Source organism: Eurosta solidaginis, chromosome 5 (genome assembly GCF_040869045.1).
Source record: "Eurosta solidaginis isolate ZX-2024a chromosome 5, ASM4086904v1, whole genome shotgun sequence".
Lineage (NCBI taxonomy): Eukaryota > Metazoa > Arthropoda > Insecta > Diptera > Tephritidae > Eurosta > Eurosta solidaginis.
Genome location: NC_090323.1, coordinates 178,199,165 through 178,221,466, shown reverse-complemented (window position 1 = coordinate 178,221,466; position 22,302 = coordinate 178,199,165). Strand labels below are relative to the sequence as shown.

General features: G+C 37.9%; 1 protein-coding gene across 8 annotated transcripts in view; it reads right to left on the bottom strand.

The window, feature by feature from the left end:
* Ir64a (Ionotropic receptor 64a) overlaps positions 1-22,302 on the bottom strand; it is a 685,241-nt gene that overhangs the window by 474,141 nt on the left and 188,798 nt on the right. For all 8 annotated transcript variants that reach the window (XR_010947661.1, XM_067757679.1, XM_067757680.1 and 5 more), the window contains exon 2: positions 11,008-11,654. Coding sequence is in view for 7 of the 8 variants with exons in the window: in XM_067757679.1 (XP_067613780.1) it covers positions 11,008-11,654 (647 nt within the window). In the remaining variant the exon portion in view is untranslated. The remainder of the gene's footprint in view (positions 1-11,007; positions 11,655-22,302) is intronic.

The window sequence follows — 22,302 nt, the reverse complement described above, 5'->3', positions numbered from 1 at the left end:
CCCGCTTGGTCGATCATGTGCAGCTCTCGCCTTCGCTTAATCTCGCACAGTCTAATTGGGACGTCTACAGAGCAAGCTTCAAAGGAAGCGCCCTTTTTAGCTAGTTCGTCCGCTTTTTCATTCCCATCTATCCCACTATAGATGTATGCTTCTCCTTGTCCCGATTCTCTCCAAAGGCTGCTTACACTCTAACACGCATTTAGATGCTGTGCTATGCGAGATTATTGCCTTAATACTGTTAATATAAAAATTCACATGGTTGCAGCTTAAGCTATTCTCTTGCAGGATTTCTACTGCTTTGTTTGCGGCTAATATTTCCGCTTGGAAAACGCTACAGTAATCCGGCAGCCTGTAGGATCTGCTTATTTCCGGATCAGCACAGTATACCACAGACCCTACTCCTTCCACTACTTTGGAACCATCTGTGTACACATGTATCGCCTCGTCCGCCATTTTCACACCCTTGCGCCAACCATCCACCTCTATTGTGGCCTTAGATCTCCCTCGAAGCGCAGATAGGGAATCAGGTAGTCTGTTCGTCTTGTGATTGATGACGCTATACTACTAGGACCATATGGTCGGCGCTCAAACTGGCCCGAGCACCGAGCCTGGTTGCGGTCGTTAATGCTTTGTTCCTTGCTACCAAGTTTAGAGGTGGAATGTGCAGAATGGCATACAGTGCAGCCGTCGGGGTTGTTTTCAGGGCTCCCGTGATGCTAAGCATCGATAGTCTGCATGCCCCCTCTAATTTTTTGAGGTATGTTTGTTTTTTGTGTGGCTTTCCACCAAAAAAGAATTCCATAGTATAGAATAGGGCTTACAATCACTGTAAAACCCAATAAGAAAGAGAGGGCGATAGGCCCCACGTACGCCCCAGCATTCTTTTACATGCATCGAGTGCCGTTGAGGCCTTCTTGACCCTTTCCTCCACGTTGAGCTTCCATGAGAGCTTACGGTCTAGGATGATTCCTAGATACTTTGTGCAAGGATTCTCCTGTAAGGTCACCCCTCCTAACTTAGGCCTGGTCCAATTTGAGACTTTGTACATCTTTATAAACAAGACCATATCCGTCTTCTCCGCATTGACTTTCAACCCGGCATTAGACGCCCAGGTACGAATATCCCGAAGCGCCTGATCCATCAAAGAACTAATCGTTGGAAGGCACTTTCCACTTATGACAATTGCAACGTCATCTGCGTAAGCCGTAAGTTTTGCGGGTCCCTCATCGAATTTCCTGAGCAGTTGGTTGATGACCAGCGTCCACAGCAGAGGTGATAGCACCCCTCCCTGCGGCGTGCCCCTGTCCTCTGATTTCGTGGCCTCGTACAATCCCCATTGTGATGTAATCTTTCTGCAATTTAATATGCAGCCGATCCATCTGATTAGGGCAGGATGTACTTTAATGTAATTAAGACCATCCATAATCGCCCATTTTGCAACTTTATTGAAAGCCCCGGCAATGTCCAAGAAGACTCCTAGAGCATACTTCTTATATTCCAGTTATTTACCTATGCTTATTACCACCCTATGCAATGCGGTGTCTACCGGCTTGCCATTGGTGTACGCATGCTATGTTGTGGAGAGCAGCTTTTCATCCACGTTGGAATTTATGTACACATCTATCAGCCTCTCAAAGGTTTTGAGCAGAAATAATGTTAAGCTAATGGGTCTATAGTCTTTGGGATACACGTGACCTATCTTCCCCGCCTTTAGTAGAAAAGCTACACGAGCAGTTCTCCAAGAGTGCGGTACATGATTCAGTCTTATGCACCGATCGAATATTATTCTAAGCCATTCCACGACCGCCCTACTTCAGACTTGTAGCATAGCCGGGAATATACCATCTGGGCCCGGCGATTTAAACTTAGAAAACCTCTTCACCGCCCACTCGATCTTGGTATCGGCACCAAGCCCGGCACTTCTGGCTCCGTGATCGAAGTGTGAGTGATGTCTGCTGGCTCTTCTAAACCGTCTCCCGATGGTAAATGTGTATTAAGAAACACCTCAAGGGATTCCTCACTATTACGTGACCATTCCCCGTTCTCTTTCTTTATTAGTCCCTGGACTGTGTTTCCCTTTGCTATGACTTTTTTCAACCGTGCTGTTTCGCTGGAGCACTCTATGTCCGTACAGAAACTTTTCCATGAGTTTCTCTTCGCCCTGGTAATTTCACGCTTGTAGATCCTCAGTAGATCCCTGTACTCGTCCCGAAACGCTTCGCTTTCCGCGGCCTTGGCGAGCTTAAATATTTCTTATACCTGTCTTCTTAGAAGACTCAGCTCATTGCTCCACCATGGCGGCTTTGCTTTTCCTCTAAATCTTCTTAGAGGGCAAGCTTTGTTATACGCAATCATAAGCGTCCTTGTTAGGAATTCATTCGACTCCTCCAGTTCCTCTACATTAGCAACCTCTTTGGGTTGTCCCAGTTTTGTTTCTACATGTTTCTGGAATTTATTCCAGTTCGTTGACCTAGGGTTTCTAAAGGTTCCTCCCTTCTCTACCCTCTTTAGGGAGATGCTGAAGCTGATATACGGATGGTCGGAGAAGGATGGTCTATCAAGAACCATCCAATCATACCTTGATATATCACGCTCGGAGCTCAATATAATATCCAGAACATTGCTGGATGTTGGACCAATGTATTTAGGGACATTTCACTTGTTGGCTATCTGCAGATTGGTTTGCAGGATGTAACAAAATAGAGATTCGCCTCTCTCGTTCGTATCTGCTCCTCCCCACGCATTGTGGTGCGCATTTTCATCTGCGCCTATGACCAACCGCCCTTTGCGCCCTTCCTCCTGTACTAGCCTTTTGCACTCTATCGGTGGAACCTCCGCAGCATGGGCCATGTAGCAGGACGCCAAGGGGTAATCCCGCTTAGAAAAATTGTCTTCTAATTAAAAAAAATTGCTCTTAAAATGTTGATGTTTCCCGGGGCGTGAATGCAGGATCTTCGGTGTGGTAGGCGGAGCACGCTACCATCAGGAGCAACAGAGGTCGGGAAATAGTTCCTAAAAAACAAACACGAAATGATCCAACGACTGCTCAAAAATATACCGCAGAACTCCTTCCGATATGATTATCGAACAGCCTCAAAATGGCTCCAATAATATTTTTAAAACGCTCCAAAAGAAAACAATATCGAAACCGTACGGTCCTAGTCACGTGATAGTCACCTAAGCGGTTCCGAAATTCTCTTCAAAGATTTTGAAGTAACGAAAACCGTCCCTAAAACAGGTCTGAACCTTTCTTAAATAGTTCTGAACTAATCTAGAAATAATTTCGAAACGATTATGAGCTTAGTACTTAAACGGTCCAAAAAAATCCAGAAATAATCTAGAAATAGTCCCGAAACCATTCCGCACGCAGTCCCGAAGTAGCTCAAATGGTCCCGAATGTATGCCGAAAATATTCCCGAAATGATTACAAATAGACCTGAAGTTACCCAGAAATATCCCCAAAACAACCTCCAAACAAGCGACAGTAACCCGTGAATTTATCCACAAAAGTCCTCGAAACATTATCGAAATGGTCTCGGAATGATACCGAAATTTTTCTGTGAGTAACTGAGTCCTTTTCTTAATTTTTTTTACCAAAATTTATATGAATCATTGAATTGTATTGCATCACAAAACCGCACAAACAATTTTATTAAAAACCAAGTAAGGACGCGACTGTCTTCGGCTGTGCCGAATACTTCATAGCTTTCATGAATGGGGCTGAACAATAATTTTATCCCGTTCGTAATCTCCAAATAATCAGATGTATAAGATGAGAAATATATAGTGAACAGAAGTACATACCTAAACGATTTTTAAACTAAATATAAAATGAAAACAGGCAAAGGGTTTTTATCTGAACGATCGCTTGTATGGTATATATATTATATATAGCTGCGATCGAAATGATTTTTACAGGAAATCTTCTATGATATATTAGAATAAATATCACCAAGTTTAACGTTTTTATATTGGAAATTAAGGGAGAAATGGCTAAAAATCTTTCTATCTGAACGATCGGTTGTATGGGATATATATTATATATAGCTCCGATCGAAATGATTTTTACAGGAAATCTTCTATGATATATTAGAATAAATATCACCAAGTTTAACGTTTTTATATTGGAAATTAAGGGAGAAATGGCTAAAAATCTTTCTATCTGAACGATCGGTTGTATGGGATATATATTATATATAGCTCCGATCGAAATGATTTTTACAGGAAATCTTCTATGATATATTAGAATAAATATCACCAAGTTTAACGTTTTCATATTGGAAATTAAGGGAGAAATTGCCAAAAATCTTTCTATCTGAACGATCGGTTGTATGGGATATATATTATATATAGCTCCGATCAAAGTGATTTTTTCAGAAAATCTTTTACGATATATTAAAATATGTGTCACCGAGTTTCACGTTTATACTTTCTAAATTAAGGGAGAAATGGCCAAAAATCTTTCTATCTGAACGATCGGTTGTATGGGATATAACTATATATAGCTCCGATCAAAGTGATTTTTTCAGGATATCTTCTATGATATATTAGAATATATATCACCGAGTTTCACGATTATACTTTCAAAATCGTCTTATCTGAACGATCGGTTGTATGGGAGATATATGTTATAGTGGTCCGATCCTGCCGCATCCGACAAATGTCTAATATAATACAAAAATGCATCCTTTTGCAAAATTTTATTGCGCTATCTCAAAATTTGGGGGACTAGTTTCGGTATACTTAATGGTGAGTCTATCTTCTATATTTGTCAACGTTACAAACATTGGTCCAAAGTTAGTATACCAGTTCATGTTAATGAAACGTAAAAAAAACTTTTTATAGAGAGGGTAGGGCACACCTTTTTCAAAAAAAGTCAGTAAGTTCTTTCAGACTTTGGCTACCTGCATGCAAATTATATACAAATCCGCTTGGCCGTTATAACGTGATTTAGTCAAAAAGCCAAACGTTTGGACATGGCAAGTTTCACACAATAAGATTATCATATCCAGCAGCCCTTGTCCTGACCGAAAATGGTTTTTGGCTACATTAAAAAATTGTACCTTGCTTTCCGTTTTCACTCTCTTATCTCATTGTTGTTCTATTCTTTACCCTCTATTTGTCGTTCTAATTTTTGTCCATCCCGTATTCGGTTAATCACCCAGCCACGCAAAATCCATTGCCATTCCTAGTCCAACTTCCACTCCCAAATTCACTCATTTTACCCCTCCCACCCTGATTGCATCAAACATATATGGAATCTCTATACCAAATTCTGCATTTCTGCTTTAAATACTTGTGGAGATAGAATAGTCTCACTGTCAGTCCCCCTGCTACTCTTCACGGCCCTTCGTAGTTTATGTAGTACAATTTGACAAATATGTTTTAGCTTTACAAGGATTTAAATCTTTTGTAAGGGTTTGTGGCCCAGAAATTTCAGTGATCCAGGAAAATCGTTTCAAAAGCAAAAATCGATCATACCAAATTTCAGTCAAGCTACCCGACCATCATGTTATGGGTATTTTAATGGATTAGATTTATCGTGAAAATATGTTAATGATTAGCACTGATAATGTTCGAAAAGTTTGCGTACTTTGGGCTTCTGTCTTCCCAAATTCTTCTACATAGAACCTTATGATTTATTAAACGGGCGATTTTATTATTATTACTAAAATACCCGGCAGACGTTGTCCTGCCCTAAATTTGGCCTATCTGCATACATTTTAATAAGCTTTTTCCGTCTGGCTCTACCCTCCCCCTTCTTCACTTCTTCCTAATCCTTTTATTCACTCCTTCCTCCGTCTTTTTCGCTTCATCTATCTCCATCTTCGTCTCATTCTATCTTTTTCTCAATCTCCTTCTCCTTATCTCTTTTCTCTTCTCTCAATTTCTTCTCATTCTTCTGCATCACTTATTGCCTGTCCCAGAGGGTGGTATGTATTTTATTCCAGTCCCAGTTCCAGTACAACTCCGAGTCTCAGTCCCAGTCCTAGTCCTAGTCCCAGTCCCAGTCCTTCTCTGGATAATATATTACTCTGTACTAAAGCACTCATCAACAGCTTTCATTTGATATCCATACTGTATACACACTGTCTAGGCATTCACTGGCCCACGTTTTGGAATATATCTTGAGACCCTAGTCACCCAGGGGTATGAACATTACCATCTACACAACTAAAGGCTCTCCTGAATGAAAAAAAAATGCCATAGTACCTCTAAATCGCGGGCCCCCTCAGAAACCCCCCCTCCTCTCGGCGGGTCTGGTGATGTGCTATACTTGATATCATTCGCTATAATATTTTTTATTGATAAGCAGGTATTTTAATTAAACACCAAGCAATTACACGGAAGTATATCCACACCACCTGAAAATATGAGTGCCACTGCGTATACGTAACATTTTATTATTACGTATAAAAAAAATAAAAAAATTTGCAATAAAATAATATTACGACTATAAACTGAGATATAACCTATCCTATGTCTCAAGTTAGATCAAACTACACACGGGGTGCAAAACAAATTCAAAATCTGTTCAGTAGTTTAGGAGTCCATCGCGGCCGAAAATGTTGTGACTCGTGTTTTTTATATATTAAGATTATTCTTCTTATAATTTGCTACATCCTTTTTTAAACAATCTTCACATCCGTGTTTGAATAGCTTACCCCATGTTATTCTTCATTCAGGATTATTTACCTTGCTTTGCAGAATTGAGTAGAAGTGAACCTTTCACAGCTTAAGCCTACTCTTTGTATCGATTACCAATTTACAATTTTTAAACTAAAAATTAAACTTTATTTATGCCTCCTTATTTCTATAACTGATCGATTTATGATGAGACAACCTACCGGTACTTTCACTTCCTATTTCACAATTCATTTCTAATTTCAAACACGATTCCTCCACGATACCAACCCATCATTGTCAAAAAGTAAACTTAGAAAACGCGCAAAAAATTTCAATCAGAAAATTGAAAAACTTTCATTTAAAAACACATACACGTTTCGCATTTCCGGCAAAAGTTTACAAAAGATTACTGTCATCGAACAAACACAAAAAAAGTACAAAATCGAAGAACGCTCATGCAACGGTAAAAGTACAGAACGTTACAAACAGGGTTCGCAACAGTTATAGGTTTTCTTATAAACGTCGTTTTTTAATAAATGTACATGTTTTTTTTTTAGTTTTTTATTTTTGTGTACATATATGCATATATTGGCGGCCACCGTGGTGTGATGGTAGCGTGCTCCGCCTATCACACCGTATGCCCTGGGTTCAACTCCCGGGCAAAGCAACATCAAAATTTTAGAAATAAGATTTTTCAATTAGAAGAAAATTTTTCTAAGCGGGGTCGCCCCTCGGCAGTGTCTGGCAAGCGCTCCGATTGTATTTCTGCCATGAAAAGCTCTCAGTGAAAACTCATCTGCCTTGCAGATGCCGTTCGGAGTCGGCATAAAACATGTAGGTCCCGTCCGGCCAATTTGTAGGGAAAAATCAAGAGGAGCACGACGCAAATTGGAAGAGAAGCTCGGCCTTAGATCTCTTCGGAGGTTATCGCGCCTTACATTTATTTTATTTTTTTATTATATGCATATATTAGGGTGGTTCTTACGAATCAAATAACGGTGTATCGATCAGTTTGAGCATCTCAGTACTCCTTTGAAACTCGTTCGTTTCTCAAATGCTCAAATGTTTGCTCAAAATGTTCGATCTTTTAGACAACATTGAACTGCAAAAAAATTGGAAAGTTTAATTGTTAACTTACAATTTTATATCACATATTTATACCAAATTAATTTTTATACACGAAATAAATATCCCTAGGATGATTGGATGAGGCGCTTTGTCGAATGGAGGAACTGGTAGACATCGACGAGTTCCGTCAAGCCAAACTGAATGATCCCAACGTCCTCCATTTGTCCCTTCACGGTATATGGCTATACCCAATGTCGGCTGTATGTCAAATGCTAATAGAACATCAATGATAATGACGGTCTTGTTACTTTCGGCAGACTGAAAAACTACATTAAAAACCCTTTTGGTCCACCGTCGAAAATGTTGTTACTGGCTATCCCTTCAGAACCCAATCAAGGAACCCAATCCACGCTTAGACTCAAGATAATATCAAAATTGTTGGCACTTGTTTCAATGAGTCTATCCACCATTATTAGTCATTTTTTTCGCCTCCTAAAGCCGTTTCCCTCCATAAAAGCCAATTGTATACAAATTTGAAAAAAATAAAAAACATAGTTCTGACCAAAACGTCAAAAGAAGTCAAAACCAAAACTGCTGGAACTACTCGAAAATACTCGACGTACTCGAGGTCAAGCTCAAAACTTTCCGAGTAATGAGCATTGAACAGTAGTGCGAGTACTCGTTGCTCATATACCCGGGCTGATTGAAGTTGAGACAAAAAAATCGAGACCTACATAGAAAAATCTTAAAGCTTGCCCCTGTGTGAAGTCCCTTAACCGTATAAACCCGCTACAAAAATATTTATATTTTATCTTTTTGATATTTTGACGTTGACGTACTGCTGCTTAACGCAAGGCAAGAAGAAATGGTTTACGAACCAATGGAGAATTCAGACCAATTCTAAACGAAAATTCCGTTCGAAATTTCAATTGACAAAACAGCTGACTTCGAAAATTCGAAATTCCTATTCCCCAATTATTCTTCTCCCTAGGAGAAAAGAATTGGAGGAATTTTTCCGCCAGAATACAAAAATCCGCGAGAACAAAATTCCGCGAGAATATTTAGAATTGTTCGGATTGTGCCGACTATTAGCACTCCGATTAATCACTATACTGCTACTAAATAAATGCACAACAATAATAAAGCAAGGAGCCACACATATGTACATGCAAACATCAAAGCTGACAGCGAAGAGAATATTTCATATACATATATGTAACCTGCAGGTAAGAGCAGAAGTTTGTTACTCGCACATACACACGCATATAACTATAAGAGAAACGCAAATATCAGGTACATAAAATAGATATAAATAAGCAGCTGTTCGCGAAAAGTCTAGACCTTAGGAGAAATGGATAAACTAGGTATACGAGAGTATAAAAGCAGCGCAAGCGAGGAGTAATGGATCACTTTGATTTTAATACGCTTTAGTGAAGTACGCGATAGTTTTAATTGTGAAGTACTACTCACATAGTAGTCTTAATAAAGAACGTTTTGTTATACTGAATATTTGAGTTATTTATTCGACGTTAACAGAAGCTGCAAAATAATCAGGAATTTCGCAAAACTAATTACAATATATTAGTCTCTTAAGGCATGAGCATATGTAAATATCAGGGCTCGAATCGTGTCATACGATGCGTGGTCGAAATCAATTTTTTAATCAATATACCAATACTTTATTATCATTATTTTTAATAGTTTGAGGGATTCATATTGAAAAAAAAATTTTTTTCAATACGAGATCGTTAAACACAAATAGAATTCTAAGCAAAAAGAAAAAATCAGAGCTATAAATTTTGTTTTCCTAGAGAAATAAAAAACTCAAAGAATACCTCTTAATTTCCGAGCAAAACAAAGAACGAAAATAATTACTCATAATTTCGGAGCGAAATAAGAATCGGAATATAACGATTTTTATTAGATTGAAATAAAAAACTCAAAAAACTGTTTTTGAAACTAAATAAAAAACTTATAACTAAGATATAAAAACCTAAAAAAAAATTATTTTCTAAGCGAGTTAAAAAACTCAAAATACTTTTTTTTTTTTTTTTGAGCGATATAAAAAAATTCCAAAAAGGTTATTATTTTCCGAGTGAAATAAAAAAACTCAATAGATAAGTATTTTTTCATGAGCGAATTAAAAAACTCCAAAAATAGGAAATTTTTTACGGCTTCACACAAAACCTCAAAATAGAACTATTACTTTCGGAGTGAAATTAAATTTCTCAACATTTACATCCGTTTTCCGAGCGAAATAAAAAGATCAAAGAATAGCTTATATATACAAGCTAAAAACAAAATTTAAAACTAACAAAAAGTTTAACAATGAAATAAGATACTAATTCTAGAGGTATGGTCTAGAAGGCTTGATATGCTCATATAAGCCGTTCCCGAGATGGTCGGACTACGTGCCAAGACCAAGTGTTTTCATCATTAATGCAACAACAGCAACATGCAATCGGAAGGAAGGACAGGCACTCCCAGACTACCCTCAATCACACTATGGTTGAACTCAAGGCCTTCATAGCCGCTTGGCTATCAGAGTAAATTGTTAACTCCCCACCCTTAGTGGAACTAGAAAGCATTTCAACTTCAAATGGATAGCACCCAACTTAAACTTACGGCTTAAAATTGGCTCTTGACGAAAAACCACCCCACACCACCAACCTTTACGTCCAACTTCAACCCATCTCTCGGAGGAACTACTGGGGTGAAGGTTTCACAGTGAGCAGCTACCGGCACACAATAGTACGTCCTGTCAAGCAAAAAGTCGAACCTGGTAAGAAAGATAGAGTACCCGAAGTCAGAAAAAAATTAAATACTCCAAAACTAATTATTATTTTCCTATCCAAACAGAGCCCCAAAAATAGCTATTATTTTCCGAGTGAAGTAAATAACTAAAAAAATAATTATCATTTCCAGAGTAAAATAAAAAAAAAAAACTATTACAATATATTGAAAAAAAAAGAACTAAAAAAGTAATTAGCTCAAAAATATAGCTACTATTTGACGAGTCAAATAAAAAAGTTATTCGCAACCCCTGATTTCAACATATGTTGTCAATACACATTGTCAATATTCACATACATCCATAGCTTTGTATATGAATATGAATACAGCAATAAATGCACACAAATGAGTACCTAGGTGCTTGTCTGTATGCGTGGCTGAAGCGCACTCGTATCCTTTTTAATGAATATACTTTGTATCTTGTACTTTTTTTGGTTTCCATAAGGACGAAAAAACAACGAATTAAAAAACAAACTCACATGCACACATACATCTATTCATATATAAAATCAAACTTACCAAACATCGTAGAGCTGATAGTAATCCTCCCTTTGAAGTGTATTATTAGTAGCGCTTTCACTGCTTGACGACGAAATACAGCAGCGCTCGCTTCCCACCAGATCATCACCATCATCCTCATCAGCAACAACAGCAGAAGCGCATACTTTGTTGCCGTCACGTATACGCCATGTATGCCGCTTTGCCAATATTAACTCAGTATTTATATTGATGTTGATTTTTTCAAGATACTTTTCAATAATCTCCATGTTGTCATCCTCGTTATTGGTAACAGTAGTAGCAGCCGCATCTATATTGATAGTATTGGCAAAGATGATTTTTGTGCCAGAGGCTGGCGGCGAAGAGACGACAGGCCCAACAGAAATCACTGCCTCTGACATCGTATTCTTTTGTTGTAACTTTTGTTGTTGAAACTTATCAGTGCGGTTGTCAGTTTCATTGCCATTCTTATTATTACTGTTATTGTTGTTGTTGTTTTTGCTGTCTAGCTCATTATACTCAATGTCGTTCGTAACATTGTTAAAATTGTTTTTATTGTAGACTTTATGTCCCTCGTCATTGTCATCGTTGCCAGCTTTCCGATTAAAAGTATAATCCTCAATCAGTAGCCAATGATAGGTTGAGTTAAACAATGCTTGAATCGATGCCTTGGCATTCGTAAGACGGATGTTTATGTAGTTCATGGAGTTCATTCAGGTGGTTGTGGCATGTGAAAGAAGAAAAAAAGTTATGAATATATCAGATAAAACATTTTTTGTTTTATAATTTATTTATTTTTGTTTTGAGATACTCGTAGTCTTTTGCATGCGTAATAAATGGTGTCACATTACAAAGCGTTTAATGAAGAGGATATATCGATTTGTTATCGAAATATAAACAATTCTCTACAGTAACAAACTTTATCGATTATTTATCGATATTAAAAAGCCAAGTTATGGATTTTTTATCGAAAAATTATCGAAGAGTTATCGATTTTTTACCAGAAAGATTACCAATTCAATATCTGCGTGTTATCAATTTTCCATCAATTTGTTATCAAAAAGTTATCGATATGGTCAAAATTTCCCACTACAACGTTACAGTCGTACTTTGTTTAAGCCTATAACTATCAAAGTATATATTAAATTAATAATCTACTAGGCATGTATAAAGAGACCGATGAATAGCATTATATTTATATTGACATTTCTTTATATCGGTTTTAGTTGCACGGCCATGTTACGTAATTTCGGAAGTGGTTTTGGATGTTATTGGAAGTTTTGTGAAAAATCTGCGAATCTACGAGTCTGATAATATTCCCTGTTTTACGTGTCATGGGAAAAAGAGGAAATCATAGATAGACCCTTCTGTTTGCGTAAAAGCTCATTACAGCATACGTTATAAGTATATTTTTGAGCACTGCCACGTTACACGTACGATTTTTTGAGAAAACGCTATTGCCGAAAGTGAATAGATACTCAAAAATATATATAACTTCTAACGACCTGCACTTAATTATAATAAAATATATTGAGCTATGAAGCTGCATACACAAAAAGTTCCAAAAATATAACTAACAAATTTATAAGCACTGGGCGTATGAGTAACATTGATTCTATGTATTACCATTTGCTTCCATGATTAAGTTGATAAATAAAGACAGGATGCGACTCTGTTTTTAGCTCCTCTTTTAGAATATATAGGACTTGCTTATGGGGGGGTCTGATAAAAGTGAAACAATAACGGCCTTTTTATATGATTTATTTTTTAAATTTTCAAACTATTCTGAATGTACAGGTTAGCTATTCTAAGTACCTATACACAAAAAATCTTATTTTAAAGAAACATTTATACAGGTATTTTTGTTATATCCTTGTCTGGATGTATTAAAAGTAGCTATTTTATTATCGCAAACTTGTATCTGATGGGCGCTGGAAATATTTTGTATGGGCTTTGCTCTTGAAGACAGCTCTACAACTTGCAATTCAGCGTTAATCATTTCAATTTGATTGCTTGTTACTTCTTCAATCGTAATTTTTGATGGGGTCATGTGGACTGTCTGTACAAAGTCAGATGCATTGTTAACGACTATATCACGCGCTCTTACATGTTTTCGAACGATTGTTTTCATGGTTGCAGCACAATGCCGTCTACACAACCTTTGCCATGTGATGTTGCAAAGTAATTCCAAACAATTTTCATTCCAAATATTTCTTCAACGTGAGGAATTAAAGCTGCAATATATTTGTTTTTGAATTGTAAAGATGGTCCGTCACTCCATATTTTTAAAATTCTAACTGTACTTGGCAAATTTTTAAACAATATATACAAGTATCGAACAATAGTGTCTTTTGTATGTGACAAATTGTTTGATACCAGCACCTTGGCAGTGAAGGTTTCGTTATAATATAAGCCAATGGTAAAAATTGAAAGCTGCCGCTGATTCCACTGTGTACCTTGGACTTCATCTTGATTTTCGCAAACGAAATTCTCCGCAAAATCCACTTGCAACAGACATTCTACGGCATAGTCCACACTAAGAGCTCTTGGGCGATCATGAACATTAAATACTTCGGACTACTCGCATTTGTTAAAACTATGTACTAAAAATTGCGCCGACAAGCCAGATATATACGCAACAAGATCAGTTAGATTTCCACTTTTCTGTCGTCTTTCAGTCCGATTTACAACATCGTTTTTCGTCCATTTCATCCATGATACTTGCATATCGAGATCAGCTTCACCCACCAGGGCTGTCAATTTCGGTACTGTTATAAAATATAAAAATATAAATGTAAGGCGCGATAACCTCCGAAGAGATCTAAGGCCGAGCTTCTCTTCCAATTTGCGTCGTGCTCCTCTTGATTTTCCCTACAAATTGGCCGGACGGGACCTACGTGCTTAATGCCGACTCCGAACGGCATCTGCAAGGCAGATGAGTTTTCACTGAGAGCTTTTCATGGCAGAAATACACTCGTAGCGCATGCCAAATACTGCTGAGGGGCGACCCCGCTTACAAAAATTTTCTTCTAATTGAAAAACCTTATTTCTAAAATTTTGATGTTGCTTTGCCCGGGGTGTGAACCCAGTGCATACGGTGTGGAGCACGCTACCATCACACCACAGTGGTCGCTAGATACTGCTATACCAGTACATTTAACGCACTCTCCATACCAGCAGCCCATTGAAGGTATATCACACAAGAACTGCAATACAAAACCATTTTCATAATCTGATACGTGGGCATCAAATTTATGTAAAGCAGAGACGGCATCAATGAAATTAGCATGGTATGAGCATAAGCACATGTTGTGTGGCAATTATTTTATAAGCTTTACATGATCCGGTTACAACCTTCTTGACTGCACCTCCTGCATACTTCGTTAAATGTTAATCTTATCCTTTTTGTGTGTGGGCCAAATGAAGAGTGCTCCTCGATTGTGGCTGGCATAAATCGTAATCCAAATTTTTTTATGGTTGTAGTTCAGCAAAATTCTCTTGGTGATTCTACATGAGTCCACAGAGTACCAATTTTGAAAAATGGTTTTCCGTAAATTGATGTAACTCAATGAGGGCAGTGCTCCTAATTGAAGAAATGTTTTTCTAGATTTTTTTGTTACTTTTCCCGGCACTTAAACCTAGCCAATTCTGTGACTAAGCACGCTACCACCACATCATGGTGGCCGCCGCAGCGAATATTTAAACAGTTGAGACATCGATTAGGCTATTGTTGCCTCATTTTTCATAAAATTTATTTTGGTTTTAATCATTTGTCAACTTTCTCACTTTATAACTTTTTATTTTCCTTACACGAAAAATCTTAAAAAAGTGTATCTTATATTTATACTCAGTTGAGCAGAGCTCATAGAGTATATTAACTTTGATTGGATAACGGTTGATTGTGCAGGTATAAAGAAATCGAGATAGATATTGACTTCCATATATCAAAATTATCAGTATCGAAAAAAAATTGATTGAGCCATGTCCGTCCGTCCTTCTGCCCGTTAACACGATATCTTGAGTAAATTTTGAGGCATCTTGATAAAATTTGGTATGTAGCTTCCTGTGCACTCATCTCAGATTGCTGTTTAAAATGAATAATATCGGACTATATCCACGCCCACTTTTTCGATATCGAAAATTTCGAAAAACCGAAAAAGTGCGATAATTCATTACCAAAGACGGATAAACCCATGAAATTTGGTGGGTTAGTTGAACTTATGACGCAGAATAGAAAACTAGTAAAATTTTGGACAATGGGCGTGGCACTGCCAACTTTTAAAAGAAGGCAATTTAAAAGTTTTGCAAGCTGTAATTTGGCAGCCGTTGAATATATCATGATGAAATTTGACAAGAATATTACTCCTATTAATATATGTATGCTTAATAAAAATTAGAAAGATCGGAGAACGACCACGCCCACTTCAAAAAAATTGTTTAAGAGTCAAATTTTAACAAAAAATTTAATATCTTTTCAGTGTATAAGTAAATTATGTCAACAATCGACTTCAGCAATGATATGGTACAATAAAATACAAAAATAAAAAAAAATTTCAAAATGGGTGTGGCTCCGCCCTTTTTCAGTTAATTTGTCTAGGATACTTTTAATGCCATAAGTCGAACAAAAATTTACCAATTCTTGTGAAATTTGGTAGGGGCATAGATTCTATGACAGTAACTATTTTCTGTGAAGAAGGGCGAAATCGGTTGAAGCCACGCCCAGTTTTTATACACAGTCGACCGTCTGTTCTTCTGCTCGGCCGTTAACACGAAAACTTAAGCACAAATCGATATATCTTTACTAAACTCAGTTCACGTACTTATCTGAACTCACTTTGTATTGGTGTAAAAAATGGCCGAAATCCGACTATGACCACGCCCACTTTTTCGATATCGAAAGTTACGAAAAATGAAAAAAATGCCATAATTCTATACCAAATACGAAAAAAGGGATGAAACATGGTAATTGGATTTGCTTATTGGCGCAAAATATAATTTTAGAAAAAACTTTGTAAAATGGGTGTGACACCTACCATATTAAGCAGAAGAAAATGAAAAAGTTCTGCAGGGCCAAATCAAAAGCCCTTGGAATCTTGGCAAGAGTACTGTTCGTGGTATTACATATATAAATAAATTAGCGGTACTCGACAGATGATGTTCTGTGTCACCCTGGTGCACATTTTGATCAATATCTCGAAAACTATTTCACATATACAACTACCAGCACTCCCTTTTAAAATACTCATTAACAACTTTCATTTGATACCCATATCATACAAACAACTTCGAGAGCCACCCCTGGTCCACCTATATGGCGATATCTCGAAAAGGCGTCCACCTATAGAACTAAGGCCCACGCCCTTTTAAAATATGCATTAAAAACTTTTATTTGATACCCATATCGTACAAAGAAATTCTAGAGTCACACCTGGTCCACATTTATGGCGATGTATCTAAATGGCAATCACCCATAGAACTGTGGCCTAGTCGCTCTCAAACTACTATTTAATGCCTTCCATTTGATACACATGTCATACAAACACATTCCAAGGTTGCCCTAGGTTCATTTTCCCTTATTTTGTCTCCATAGCTCTCAGCTGAGTATGTAATGTTCCTTCCTTGCTTGTTTAAAATTCATTTTCTATTCAATTCTAAGAACAAAAAATCGTCAAATGCTAATGCTTTGGAATTAACTTACTCCCTCATGCACTTAACAAACATTATAACTTCGAAATAATAATGCCCCCATTCCCCCATTTGTTTACGTACTTTTTTATTCTTCTTTCATTCAGCTTCTTTGCTAAGAAGTATAACTGCATAGATTTACTTGTAATCGGTGATTTGCTTTGACTGCGCGAGTACTCAGCGCATCTGTAGCTGCTGCTCAAAAGCAAATCTGCCATTGGCATCTGATGTGATTTAGCCGTCATGCTTTTGTTTGTTTGTTTGTAGTATGTATATAGCTATTACTTACTTTTTATGGATGTTTGTTTGATAATGTTTTTTTCTTTTTATTCAATTACTGATTTTTTGATTTTGTTATTGTTTGCGATTCGATTACAATTTTACAAAGCAAATATATTTGAAAGAAGATTTTAAAGAAATTAAGCGGAAAGAAAGGGAGATATTCAGGAAGCGATTGATAGATATTTAAAAGCATACAGATCTTTATACTCAGCTGAGCAGATCTCACAAAGTATATTAATTTTGTTCGCATAACGGTACCCCGTAACGGCATAAACTAATCGAGATAGATATAGACTTCTATATATCAAAATGATCTGGGCGAAAAAAAAATTTCAATTAGGCATGTCTGTTCGTCCGTCTGTTCGTAAACACAATAACTTGAATAAGATTTGAGGTATCTTAATGGAATTTGGTATGTAAGTTCCTGCGCATTCATCTCGGATCGCTATTTAAAATGAACGAAATCGGACTATAACCACGCCCACTTTTTCGATATCGTAAATTTTGAAAAACCGAAAGAGTGCGATAATTTATTACCAAAGACGGATAAAGCGATGAAACTAGGTAGATGGGTTGACCTTATGAAGCAAAATAGAAAATAGGCAAAAATCTTGGACAATGGGCGTGGCACCGCCCACTTTTAAAAGAAGGAAGTTTTGCAAGCTGTAATTTGGCCGTCGTTGAAGATATCACGATGAAATTTGGCATTAACGTTACTCCTATTACCACTTATATGTGTTCTAATAAAAATTAGCCAAATCGGAGAACGACCACGCCGACTATTAAAAAAAATTTTTTTTAAAGTCAAATTTTAACAAAAAATTTTATATCTTTACAGTATATAAGTAAATTATGTCAACATTCAACTCCACCATTTGTCGCCAAAGCTCTCAGCTGAGTATGTAATGTTCGTTTACAACTGAACTTAGCCTTCCTTACTTGTTTTTTGTTCAGTTCAACATCTATCAAGGACTCGGCTTCTAGACTGTTGGACAGATATTATTGAAAACTTTAACTAGGTATGTCCCGCATGATTTCCATGGTGCATAATTTACAAGCGATCACTTAACTCATCTCAGTTTCAAAAAGTTTCCTCTGGAGTTTGAACAATCACAGCGACGGTGAGTTACAGCTTACACCATCTATTTGCCAGTATAGAGTTTTAGGGGAAATCAAAAGAGACTGCCGTCTATCAGTTTTTAAATGGTTCTGAGATTTAAGCAAGTTACCACATCGATATAAGAATATTATTCGTTTCCCTTTCTCGGAAGTAAAATTTTGAGGACCATTCAACCCTTTATTCATTACAATGTCGTTTAGGGACCGCTGGACCTCGGAGTAACTACTAGCAGTTATCGGTGCACACTTGCAGTTGCGAAAGTTCATTCACTACTATACTAATACAATTTTAAAAAGTTTTAAAATAAACTCTGAGTTAAAACGTATACAAGTGCGCTTCAGGTTAGGTCAGGTTAGGTTGAACAAACCGGCACGTGAGGATCTCACATTGCAGTTTGTTTAACGAACAAACTGAAAAGTCCTATCAAAAGACAGGAGTTATATCACATCTGTATGTATGCATTTCCTTACACGGATTCTTTTCGGAAATGGTTTTCATTCTAACACACTTTTAGATGTTGTGCAATGTTAGACTGTTACTTTAATTGCTTTTTACCTGCCAATATAAAAGTTATCTTGTTTGCAGCTTAAGTTATTTTCTTCCAGTGTTTCTTCTACTTTAGTCATCACTACCATTTCAGCCTAAAAACGCTACAGAGAACTTTCAGCTTGTAAAATCTGTTTATTTTCGTAGCAGCACACCAAACCGCAGACCTTACTCATTTCATTACTATAGAATCATCGGTTTAGCGATTGGGGCACCTTTTCGCTAGCCATCCACCTCTTTTGGTGGAATAAGGTAGTCTGTTCGTCCAGTAATTGATGATGATATACTAGTACGGAGGAAGTGCTACTTTGGACTCTGTAGGTAATTGAAAAGTAAAGTCCTCTCTCGAATTATGGACGGTGTCAAGAGAAAATGAGATGAGTTTGAGAGAAAAGTTCTCCGGAAGATTTATGGTCCTGTCCGTGATGCCGATGCCGACCCCCAGCGGGTCAGGGGGTTAGAATATACCCGCGGTAGGTATGCCTGTCGTAAGAGGCGACTAAAATACCGGATTGGCCTGAAGGTTTAATGTGGCCATATAAATCGTTCCCGAGATGGTCGGGCCAGCACCTTAATGATGCTGTGTTACCGGAGCGTACCGGATCTGTAAACGGCAAAGGACCATCACATCGATCACTCCCTAACCCTTCGGGGATCAACCGTATCGCTACAACAACAACAACAACAACATCGAAGGAGATATAATGATGAGCTGTATAAGCTCATAGATGAAGATAGTGCAGTGAATGAAAACCCAAAGCTTCGCTGGCTAGATAATATTATGCGAATGGACGAAGACGCTTCGGCAAAGAAAGTATTTCAGTCCTCACCGCAGTATGGAAGCAGAGGAAAGGGGAAAGCTCCATTGAATTGGGAGAGGCATGTGGAGGAAAATTTGACCTCCCTTGGTGCTCTTGTTTGGCATCACTTATCGCAAAACAGGTATGGCTGGCGTTACTTCTTACGATACGGCAAAAATCGCTAAGGCGGTTGAGCGCCAGTTAATGATGGGAATATCATCGCCGCGTAGTCGATATTTAAATTTAATTTATACGTATATCCATTTAATTCAAGCTTAGTTTGAAGGGCAGACCTAACATATTTCGCTTGCGTTGTTTCCGTGGCAAGATTCCTAGGCAAATAAAAGGTGATCTAATCTTGTTTAGTGCATTCACAGTTCGAAACTGTGCTCAGACCAATTAGCTTGCAGAGGTGTGGTCGGTCGTTGTCTGGGTAACTCAAATCTACACACTGCCCACGTAAATACATTATGGGGTCGATTATACATATCACATGGAATTGGGAACGCGTTTAACTTTTCAACACTAAAAATTGGTACTCACTAAACTAACATAAGCGCTAGATGGTGAAGAATGTATCAGTCATAAGAATTCAAACTGAAAGCCCCAAGATCTAGCTTATTGTATATGTGCTGACTAATGGTAGTCTTCCTATTTATTTTTGCTAATGCCACTTTTGCCGTATAAGAAACGTTAAAGTTTGTTATTCAATTCAGCTTTTAGTAACGCAGATGTGCATTGAGTACCTGCCGGCATTTTTACTTAAAGGGCTGGCACCGCACATAATTACTTACATACCCAAACAAAATGACATATACATTTGCACATACTCATTAAATCATTTTAATTTTAAAGCAACATAATGCACCACCCTGCTGGAAACACAAGGAATAACCAGCAAAAAGTGAGATTTTTTGAACTAAGCTCTGGAATTTCAATATTGTTACGAATATTAGCAACACGAAGGGGTACTGTCATCTCTAAGCCGATGCTAAGCAGTGACTTGTATGCACATCAATAATTCAATCATTATGTCTATACATATGTACGTACACGCACCGGAGAAGCAACGCACAAACACATGCAGTTATCTTATCTGAGATGCTCCCAAAATATGCAATTATAATTGTGGAAGTGTCGCTCACAAATACACGCGCGTATGAGAGCTACACACGTGCATCTGTAGTTATAATTATATACCAGTAACTAAGTAAATTCTGGAAGCGCCTAGAAGATGCAACGAGGAAATCACAAAGTTTAAAAGCAGCAACAGTAGAGGCGCGACAATAAGTTGGATTTAAGACACTATCTGGCGAGCAATAGTAGAGTTATTTATTTTGAAGTACTTTAATAAAGGCCAGTTATTTATTCAACAGTTTAGTGATTCGAACCTTAGTAGAAGATTTGATACAAGCGAAATTGCAGTAAATTCGTTACAATTGGTGTCAGAAGAGGAATTGTTGAATAAATTCCAGAGGACAACAAGGACATGGCAAAGTTCAGTGAATTGAAGATCCAGCAACTGTAGAAGGAGTTGGAGAGCCGTGGATTGAATACAACCGGCATTAAACTCGAACTTCAGGCACGACTACGGGAGGCAATGGAAGCAGAAGGAATTAACGTGGAAGAGTATGTCTTTCATTTAGATGTCGACGAGACAACAACAAAAATTGAAGAGAAAAACGAAACATCGCAGACAGTTACGAGCACAGACTTGAACATGACATTGGCTGCAATAACTGCTCAAACATCGACAGTGGCATCTCAGCTGGAATCGCAGGAGACACTTTTAACATCCAAGATAGAAGCACAGGAGGTACGCATTTCAGAAATGTCGTCACAAATGTCATCTCAACTGGCATTGCAAGAGACACGCATAACATCCAAGATGGAAAAACAACTAGAATCGCAGGAGAACCGTATAACAGCGAAAATTGAAGCACAGGAAACACAAATTTCATCACAGCTGGAAGAAAAAAAACATATATGGCAACTCAACTGAAAGAACAAGAGACACATATAACAGTACAACTAGAAGCACAAGAGGCGCGTATATCATCAAAACTCGAAGCGCGCATGGATGAAAAAATAAAGCAGTTTGAAGAAAAATTCGAGGCAGAGGTGGATGCTTTGACAGGTCTTATACAGGAGTTGCAATTAAATCGCCCATCTGTTTCAGCAAGCAATCCAAAGGTAAAAACACCATCATTTTACGGTTCTGTTCCTTTCCAGGTCTTTGAGCTACAGTTTGAGGAGACCGCAGCAGTGAACAACTGGAATGCTGAAGACAAAGTTGCTGCATTGTTCGTGGCTTCAAAAGGACCAGCTGCTGAGATATTGCAGACCATCCCAGAGTACGGACGTAACAGTTGTGAAGCATTGATGGCTGCTGTGAAACGGCAATACGGAAGCGAACACAGAAAACAGATATATCAAATGGAGTTACAGAACCGCTTCCAGAGGCCTGGTGAAACATTGCAAGAGTTTGCGTCGGATATTGAAAGGCTGGCACATTTAGCGAATGGGGATGCACCCGTGGAATACACTGAAAGGGTAAAGATTCAGAGCTTTATAAATGGCATACAGGACGTCGAAACAAAGCGAGTTACATAAGCAAACCCAAAGCCAACATTCGCAGAAACGGTATCACATGCTCTGATTCAGGAAACAGTGTCGCTTCTGTGTAAGCCAGTTTTCAAAGCAAGCCGTGTGGAAGTAGAAAGGCCAGAGTGGGTAGACGCAATATTGGAGGCGCTGAAAGGATCGAAAAAGCGGAGTGAGAGAGTTATCGAATGCTTCAAATGCGAGAAGCCCGGTAACATTGCACGTCATTGCGATCTTGATCCTAGTGGTTACCACAGCATTAGTGATTTTAATAACAAA